Source organism: Poecilia latipinna, unplaced genomic scaffold (genome assembly GCF_001443285.1).
Source record: "Poecilia latipinna isolate Pla-1442-1.1 unplaced genomic scaffold, P_latipinna-1.0 Scaffold1146, whole genome shotgun sequence".
NCBI lineage: Eukaryota > Metazoa > Chordata > Actinopteri > Cyprinodontiformes > Poeciliidae > Poecilia > Poecilia latipinna.
In genome coordinates this window covers 55904-66081 of record NW_015113762.1, presented here as the reverse complement: position 1 = coordinate 66081, position 10178 = coordinate 55904, and the positions used below count along the sequence as shown (strand labels likewise).

Genomic DNA, 10178 nt, shown 5'->3' with positions numbered 1-10178 from the left:
CTTTAAATCCAAATAAGCTGCTGCTGGCCACGGCCCCAACTCAACGTTTACAGTCACAAGTCAAAGTGGCTACAAACTTATGCGCAGTTATACTACATTAGATCTTTGAAAAGCATTAGTAGAGCCTCCTGCACAACCAAAAAGAATGCAGCAAGCAGTTTCTGGACGGTAAGTCAACAACAAAACACTTGTCTTGTGCAGCAGCCATTGCCCAGTGGTAAAACCAGCTGATCAGATGGGCTGGAATTGCACTGGGGTTGCTAGGTAACAGGCGGAACTCCACTGGGGTTGCTAGGTAACAAACGGAACTCCACTGGGGTTGCTGGGTAACGTGTCTGTGATTTGTGACGTTACATTCCGGAGGTTTTTGAAACGGCTCATTTTCCAGACACCAAAAGCATAAACTTATTGTCAAAAAACATCTGGTTGAGTTCTTTTTAGCTGCTTTGGGTTGTTTTTAGAAGCAGTTTAGACCCAAATGGAAGTACAAAAACCTGCAAAAATGTGAATTTTGCATAACACGTCCCTGCAAAGTACATGAGTTTTTGCTGTTAAGTCCCACTGTTTGTATAGAAAGAAAAAGCCTTTACTGCCGACTAACAAAGTTGCAGCAGAGCAGTGACCAGCAGCACGGCGACGCATCCGCTGCGGCCGGCGTGTCGCCCCGAGCCGCCATTGTGGCGGTGCTGAGTCTGCTCGGTGTCATCGTCTCCCCGGCTGCGGTCGGACCGCTGGCTGCTGGACGAGCACTGGACCAGGGGCATCTGGTAGGAGCTGGCTCTCTTCTCGGGGCGGTCCGGGCTGGTGCCGTCGCTGGGGCGCTGGCCGTTGTAGAGCAGGTAGCGGCCGTGGGCGTCCTGCTCCATGCGGAAGAGCTCGTACTCCGTATGGGGGAGCCGGATGCCGAGCGCCACGCAGCCGTTGGTGACGGTGACGTCCTGCTCCACCCCGACCTGCCACGAGCCCTGAACGCCGCACTCGTCGCCGTTGAAGACATTGAGGAGGGAGGTGGTGGCCAGATCCATGGGCGTCACTCTCATGTGGTTCACTAGAGGACGGAGACACAGGAGGAATCAGCTCTCTGCAGAGTTTATCAAGGCTAAAACTGAAGTATTTGGAAAAATGCAACCTTTATTTGTCTGTGATTATTGTTGCCTGAATGTTGTACCACGTAACAATACTGAAAAAACTAAATCTAATCTAGTTTCTAGTGCAAATAGTTTAGTAAACTAGATTAAGACAAAACTCATTTTGAATTAACTTTTCTGCAATATATATAAATAGACCTGAGACGATTAATCAGATTAATTATGATTAATCATTTGCTGAAATAATCTAATAATAAAGCTGCCAGTTTTTACAAACTCCAAAGCAGCCTTTTTCTGTAAGAACAAACTAGTCAGACAAAAACAAAAATAACACAACTAACTTTTTAACAATATAAATAATTGGCTCTGGAACAATTAATCGTGATTAATCAGTAATTGAAACAACTGTTAGCTAATTTAGTAATTGGATAATCGTTAACAGGAGTAGAGAGACAACGGCCATTTGGTGAATAAACCACATTCTTAGGGCAGTAATTTTAATTATGTGATTTTTTCTGACAATTAATTGGATGAAAAAATTGGCACATTCTGTAAATTTTTTAACCACTTAAACATTTGCACGTCATTAGAAATAAAATTGAAGTTTTGAAGCAATTATTTCCTATCCAATTATTAATCAGTTAATACAAAAACAATAAACATATTAACCCTACACTGTGCTGATGTTAGCAGAAATGGTTTTCATGTTGATGTTGGAAGTATTTTTTTAGCTGTAGCTTCATCTACAGCTAATATTTATCTATAGTGGTTTATGTTGACTTCCCAAACTCAAAAACTAATTTCCAGACATCATACTCTCTACGAATCCCAACAATTTGGATCTTCTAAACGTAAAGATGCATCACATAGGAGCATCTTTACTCCAGCTGTGTCTTGTGTAAGATTTTGGTTGGGAAATACGACACCAACCAGTCGAACGCTTTCCTTCTCTTAATTACAAACTAAAGTAAGAAGAAAAGTTTGAAAACCTTTGAAGACAAAGTCGGTGCCTCCCATGACGCGGGTGGAGGCCTGGCCTCGGCTGTAGCGGCCCTGGGCGTAGATGGTGAAGGTGGGGTGTTTGCAGGTGGGGTCGGAGTAGTGGTAGTAGTGGCCCTCCCAGGTGTGGTTGCTGTCGTGGAAGACGAAGTGGCGAGTGAGGAAGAGGACCTCGGGCCGCACTTCGCAGCGCTGGCTGACCCACTGGCCGTAGAGGCCCACGGTGAGGTCGGCCCGCGGCGGCAGGATGGGCGGGTGGAACTCGTCCGAGCGGTAGATGATCCGACAGACGATGCAGCCGTGGTCGTGGTTCTGGAAACAAAGCCATGATGGGCTCAGTTAGTCCAGATGGAAGATAGTTATTTTGATCCAACAAGGAGGCGAGTTATGTTACTGACAGATGAAAAATGCTTTATGTATTCCAAACTTTTACTTTTTAAACTTTAATACTAAACAAATACATACATAGACTATTAAAAAATGTTGTTCTGGTAGAAAGGAACCAAGTCTAATAGACTTGGTTCATTTTCAGTTGGTGCGGTTCTCTTTCACACTGTGTCAAACAAACCAAACTAATTAAAAAAGCTGTTCCCCTCCTCGCCTGTGGGGGCGCTGCACCAATAACTCCTGAAGGACACAACATAAAAACCCCTGAAGAAGACATTGAGCATAGCTTCTTTCTTTACAAAATGTACACAAAAATAGAGTAACGTCAGATTTTAGTGGTTATTTTAATAAAAGACAACGAGCCATTTCCAGCGCTAGTGTTAGACTTACACTTTTGTTTTGGTTGTATTTACCCAGAATGCCTTGTGCTTTAGTCTGCTTCCTGCTTAAGGATCGGTTTCTAACCAAACTGAGACGTTGGAGAGTTTGTGATCCGATTACACATTCCACCTCCTCAAACGAACCAGACTTTCAAGGAAACATAAAGAAATTAGGATTAAAATATTAAATATTGTTGTTATTATTTTCATCATTAGCTATCTCTGGAACATATATTGATTTATTTGCATGCAAAACACCAACATTTATTTGTTTTACCCTATTTGAATTTAACTGAAAAACAAATTTTTACACCCCAACCTTGAACAGTATGAAAAGTTGGCTGAGTTTTTCTTTTTGTTCTCTTCTTACTTTTCTCATATTAGTTAATCAAAGACAGCACATATGTCAGCTTTATTTTTGTATTTATGGTGTTTTTATAAATCAATCAATTTCCTAAAACACCTCTGGCTGAAATAACTCCAGGGATTCGCTTCTTCTAGCCTCCTTGCGGTCTCTGGCTTCGGTCCGGGAAAAAATTTGACACACTCTTCGCTTTCGACTCTGACAAGTTTGAGAGGTTTCTAATATGTCCAGCCTGTTTCTCATCTGGATGAGATCAAGATCCAGGCAAGGAACAGAAACGTGTTTTAAAAGTGTTTCCTGTTGTGAAAGTCCAGATGTAAAGGTGCAATTCGTTCCTGATCTCATCTGCGCTTTAATCTGGACCTTGAGACAGATAAGAGCATTTACTCAACAGACCTCTGAGATCTAAAAACAAATGATAAAACCTTCAAATCAAATCTAAAGCTAACCACCAGCCAGCGCCGCTCTCTCCACTCCAGTAAGTAGCACCTTCAGGATAACAGTTATGTGGTTAATATATTAATTTATTGATCAAATCAAAGCAGGTTTTACTGTTTGCCAAATTACAATCAGTCCTCCAGTTTTTTTTTTAGCAATTCTGCGATTGTGGAAATTCACACATAATCAACAGCATTTATTTTTATTAATCTAAACATTTCTGAGTTTTTTCAAACAAATTGTCAACTTTTCAAACTCAGAAATTTATTTATTTATTTTTTTAGCAAATCTCTGAGATTAATATCAACATTTCCGATTTTTTTCAAGCAAATATTCACCTATTCAAACTGAAATTTACTTCTTTTGTTTTAGTCATTTTTTTTATGTCTCAAAATTAAAACATTTTTAACTTTTCAATCTCAGGAATTTACTTGTATTTGTCTAGTAAATTTCTAAGACCAATAAAAAAATTTCGGAGTTTTTTATAGCAAGTTCTGGACAAGTACAGTTTGTTTTCGACTTTCAAACAAAATGTGCTGTTTTTTTCTAGAAATTTTCTATGACTGTGCTCAAAATTTATGAGATTTTTCCACCAAGTTTTTGACTTTTGGAGACCAGAAATTTGCCTATTTTTTTCTAGCAAGTTTTCAACTTTTCAATCTCGGGAATTTGCTTGACTTCCCTAGAAAATTTCTAAGATTATTCTCAAAATTTCTGAGTATTCTCAAGCAATATTTCTTTTACTTTTAGAGTTCTGAAATGTTATTGTTTTTCTAGAAATTTTACATGACTATTCTGAAATTTTAAGATTTTTCTAGTGCAAGTTTCTGACTTTTCCAGCTCAGAATTTTTTTTTTCTAGTAAATTTTTTTGATTAATCTCAAAATTTCCAACCTTTGTCTAGAAATTGTTTGACCTTTGGAGTATAAAAATTTCTTTGTTTTTTGTGTTTTATTTTATTTTTTTATTCTGAGATTATTCTCAAAATTTGGGAAATTTTTCTAGCAAGTTTTTGATTTTTGGAGTTCATAAATGTACTTGTTTAGTTTACTTGTTTATTTGTGAGATTAATCTAAAAATTTCAGAGATTTTTCTAGCAAACTTTTGATTTTTGGAGTTCAGAAATTTACTTATTTTTCATATAAAATTCCTGAGTTTTTGGGCGGAAATGTATTCGTTTTCTCGAATATTGCCCTGGCATCATAGGACGTGACAACAGAAAAGTGGGGAGCATAAGAGAAAAAAACTTCAACATGATAGTAAAAAACTTGCATCTTGGGATAAATAAATCCATCATCAGCATGCCAGAGTTGAAAGAAGAAAACTCGGATAAAGATCCAGCTTGCATCCTGTCCAGATGTCTGGATAAAACAGCGAAGCCTCAACACCACGAGCGAAACCGAAGGTCGCCGTGATGCAACATCATCAACATGAACATACTGTTCGGATAAAATCACGTCTGCTGCACAGACCGGACAGCTGCAGCTTTCCAACTGCAGAACAACTGGAAGCTTTCAAGCGCTACTCAAGAAAATCTCTTCCAAAGACCGAACTCCCATGAGGCTGGTTTGACTCCGTCATTGCAGGGTGGGTAAGGTTTAATACCCAACCTCCTAAACTCAGTCACTGTTTTCCCAGACAACCTGTCTGCGACGGGGCTTCAGGAAGAACAAATGAAAAGAAGGAAAAGAGAGGAGAGAAATCTGCAGACGAGATATTCCCAGTGCAGCTCCATAAACGCCTCGGAGTGAGAGGTTAATGAGATGACTGGGATTAAAACCTTCTGGATATTTGTATTTTTTTTAAATATCTGTACCACCATCATAGATGTACAAGAGTTGATGCAGAACTACAGGAAATCAAAGAACAAAACAAACTTTTGTTCTAGTTGCATTGTAATCCTGTCGGCAGATGATAAATAAAGAATAAAACTGGACTGTTTGTGGTTGCATTTCCCTGAAGACTTGGTGGAAATATTTTTTTATTACTAAATAAAATAATTCAGTGAAGTGTTAAATCCAGCTGGGAGGAACTTGGACAAGTTTTGTTTTCCAGATTGCAAATAAAAATGTTATAGGCACAGTGACACGGTTTCAAATGAGCCGGTTTGTTTTCTATAGCTTTTGTGAGGATTCTTCTTCGTTGGTTCCAAGTTTATTCTTCCACTGAGAACATCTGGATGAAACCCGAGCAGAAGGCATGATGGGAAAATGACAGACCAATAAAACCATGCAAAATGTAAAAACGAATGACGCTTTTTGTTAGCATAACGTTGAAAGAGGAAATTATTTCCTTATAAAGTTCTGGTTTGTAAAGTTCTGGTTTGAGGTGGGCGTTTGTTGTGATAAACGTCTGGTCATGATAAGATTTTGATTTATCATTTTCACAATAAATACAAATTAATGATGCTTGAAAATATACACAGCTGTTCGTATTGTTGCGATTGTTATTTCTACTCCCTCCCCCCCCTTTTTTTTTAATAAAGGTGAATCAATAAATACCAATAATTCAAAATATATATGATTAAAAGCAATTAAATGCATTTTAGTGAAACAAATCACACTTCTTTATGTGGTTGATGTCCTAAAGAAACAATATTACAACTGGGAATATTTTTCTAAAGCAGTATTTTAAAGAAAGTTACCTAAAAAAGAAGTACTGTCACGTTTATTGCTATCACAATAGTCCATATCGCCCACCCCTAGCTCTTGTGTTTTTACTCGTGTTTATAATTTGAGATTGACTTCTTTTCCCCCCAATTTAGCGATCATTTCAGTGTTCTCATACTGGTGGTCCTCGGGCGCCATCTAGTGGCCTGCGATGTACTGCATGTAAACGACCGTTTATTTACCGTGACGTCAGATCAAAGTGCGACGCTACAGCTAGCTAGCTTACCAAACGATTCCGTTTAAATGTGATAATGGATAAGTGGCTTAAAAAGAAAAGCCGGAGATACCGGTGTAAAGTTTTTAAACATTATTAAAGATACATAACATGCCACAGGAATGCAGATATTGGTTTTAATATATGCGGCCTTTCTTTGTGTTATTCCCGGGGCAATTTCTAGTTAGGTAGTCCGTCAGTGAAACGATCACACTTCTTTATGTCACAGGTGTCCTAAAGAAACATATTACAAATGGGAAGGTTTTTCTAGAGCAGTACTTTTTAAAAAGTTACCTAAGAAAATCAGTAAACACCTGTTTACACCACTGGTTTACTGCCATCATCAGGTTGAAGGAGCACGACGACAGCTAACGGCCAAATTTAATTTAAAGTGGTTTAAATCTCATAGGAAAGAGAAGTGAACCCGATTATTCGGAATTTATTTGTCCCTCTTTCTTGGACAGAGTCATTGACTGAATTATTGTTGCCAATATAACTCTGGACTTTGTTTTCATTTCCAACAGAAAGTACCTCCAGCGCTACTGCGTTCAGCTGTGTTGCTGCCAAGACCAACTAATTAAGGGCGATATCGTCTCGTTTATGTTTGCCTGAGTCTGTTTTCCACATGGAACAGTAGGTGGCGCTATTGCCAACAATAACTGTGTTTCTACTGGTCAAACTTTTCCGTTTTGTTGCATCTTTATTGAAAAGCTAAGCTACTAATTGGGATTTTTCTTTCCCATGTAAAATACTTGAATGTTTGTGGTTTTTCCCATCATGTAGACTAAAAAAACAGAAGTTTAAAAAAAAAAAATCAAATACATCCATCAAGAAGAAAACGCATAATGACTAACATTAGGAACGTAGGTGGTTAAAGTAGTTAACTTAATATTGTGTATGCAGCATAAAACAAAACATTCTGAGTACAATTAGTGGTTTGACCAAAACATTAAAACAACGTTTTTCATTTATTTGCTTAATTACTTTTTTTAAACTTCCAATTTTTTTGAAAACTGTGACCTTGAGGTGATGAAACTGAGGCGGTATTAACTATATTGTTTGTATCTAATTGTGTCTGTAAGATCTTAATTTAACAAGAATATAATTTTAAAATTTCCACTTCTGGAAACAATTTAAAAATGTCCAGTTTACACTCAAAATGCAAGAAAATAAAAACACTAAAACTGATTTTATTTCTGGAATTGTCAAAGTTAATTAATCATAATTGAGCCTGTCACAATAAATCTGCTCAATAATTCTCATTCTGACGATTAATGTTTTTTGAACTGCAATTTTGTCAGCAGAGATTTTGTAAAACATTTAAGTTATGGTTTTGGTTGAGTGTGATTTTAATTTCTGTTTTATTTATCGGTTTTAGTCGCCTTGTTAATTTATTTTTTGGGATATTTAACATATCTTAGTACATAAAATTAAAGTTTATTACTTGAAAATGTTCTCAAAACAACATTATTGATTATTGCAATAATTTCTGGTAAAATTTGTTATCATGACAGGCCTACTTATTGTTGTAACCTTTTGTTTAAAAACCTTTTCAAAAAAAATCTTAAATAAAAATGTATACATTTTTGAACAGTTTCTCCTTAATTATTTTGTTCTTTCGTCAAATAGCAGTTTTTACACTCCTGTTGACGATTAATCGATTAATCGATTCCTAAATTAGTTGACGATTATTTTACCATTATTAATCATGATTAATCATTTCGGCCCCAACTGTAAACCCTCTTGTTTTCTCTGTTGCAGTTTATCATAAATTAAATTAAGGAAATATCTATGAATTATACTGTTTTAATAATATTTTATAAAATGTACTTTACATGCTACAAAATGACAATAAAAGCAATAAACAATATAATAATAATAAAAACTTATTTAAACATCATAAGATTTAATTTATTAAACAAGCTTTATAAGATATAAACTAAAAACAGCAAACAAGCTTAATGAATAGAATAAAAACTACAATAAAAAATAATTTTTTTATTAAGTAATGCAGAAATAAAGGGAATTTCTAACCAGGGCAACTACGTACTTTCTGAGGTGCATGCAAACATGTTATCGGCGCCTCCCACCCCCCGGATGACATAAATTTGTTCAACTCATATTTAACTAAAGTATCAATTATGTATATATGTATATATGTATATTTGCTGCCTACAGGCCAATTAAAAACAAAAATCAGGGCAATATTTCATCATTTAACATGTAAGTGAGTCAAGGAGCCACTTCTGTTGGCCTGTGTCTAGAGCCGCCTACGGGCTGCAGGTCTGAGGCATTTTGTTAGCAAGTTTTCTATCATTCCTATAGCTTCACAGGAAGCCTGATCCAAACTGGAACCCACATTAATAAAATGGTGAAATAATATTGACCTCAAAACACTGAATTTATAAAAGATATCAACATTTTTCCTACACAATCCTAACAAACGTTTTTAATGTTGAAAAAATAAACGGTTTATTTTCACAATATTTATTTATTTACTATTAATCTATTTGTATGATTTGTTCTTTAAATTGCCATTTATTATTTTTCGGTCTCAGGAAATGACTGAGGGATGAAGAGATGAAGAGAGGTTCTGGTGGGTCTGCGCTGTTCTCCTGACCCGTTCTGTCTGAGGTCAAACAAGTCAAACCAGAGTGAACCCACACCTGCAGTGCACTGCATACCCACTTTTTGCGCCACTGTTTCTAACCCTAATTCCGTAGGTCCTTAGAAACATTATTTTTTAAAATATAAATGATTTCCAGTGAAATTTCTGAATGTAAGTGACAAAATAAAGGCAGCGGCTGCGACCCAGAATAGATGGTTACAAAGCAGTCGTTGGTCTCCCTCGGTGACGTAGCGCAGCAGCCGGGCGAGAGAAAATGAAACAGATTTCTCTCTTGCATCACCGCCGAGTCCCACCCAGTAACCACAAATTAACATGCTGGCACCAGTTAGGGTTCTGGGCTGGGACCAGTTATGGGTACAGCAGCTTAAAATTAATGGATTGGATAGTCACTAAAACCCCCTGAGTAAAAAATGAAAAATGTTTAAAGAGGTGGGTGAGCCGAGCAGCAGAGCCTTTTTAATCACAGAGAAACAAGACAATTAAAAACAAATTTACTGTTTGTTAACATGATTAAGCAGTACTTTCTTTATACAAATAAAGATTAATAGGATTTTAAGAAAACATGGATTAGTTCATGCATTTTGAGTTAAAAAAATAACTGGATAACATATTCCAGATAGGTTTGTTGACAAATTAAAATGTTAGCTTAACGTCATGAGATAAATCTAACTCCATTCATCACTCTTTTTTTAAGAGCCAGTATTATGTGTTTTCAAGGCACATAGTGTTATTTTACAGTTAAGTCACTGGGCCTGTCACAATAACAATGTTTCAATTTTCAAAGAAGTTATTGCAATAAACAATAATATTGTTGTTTGAGACCATTTTCAATAAACATAATGGTAATGGAATAATAACGCAAGAGCACATCCTCAAAGATTAATAAACTTTAACTCTGGAACTGGAAGACATTTTAAATATTCAAAATGAATAGAGCAACAGAAACAACGAATAAAAGTAAACAAACTTGTCCTTCAAAAAAAAGGGCTAGTTGAGACCAAAACACTAAA

At 36.5% G+C, this 10178-nt stretch overlaps 1 protein-coding gene across 1 annotated transcript in view; it reads right to left on the bottom strand.

The window, feature by feature from the left end:
- Positions 1-569: 569 nt before the first annotated feature.
- LOC106960020 (protein APCDD1) overlaps positions 570-10178 on the bottom strand; it is a 25694-nt gene continuing 16085 nt past the window's right edge. Inside the window, exons 4-5 of the mRNA XM_015052927.1 lie at positions 2078-2399; positions 570-1048 (exon numbers count right to left, since the gene is read on the bottom strand). Coding sequence (XP_014908413.1) covers positions 597-1048; positions 2078-2399 — 774 coding nt within the window. The 3' untranslated portion in view covers positions 570-596. The remainder of the gene's footprint in view (positions 1049-2077; positions 2400-10178) is intronic.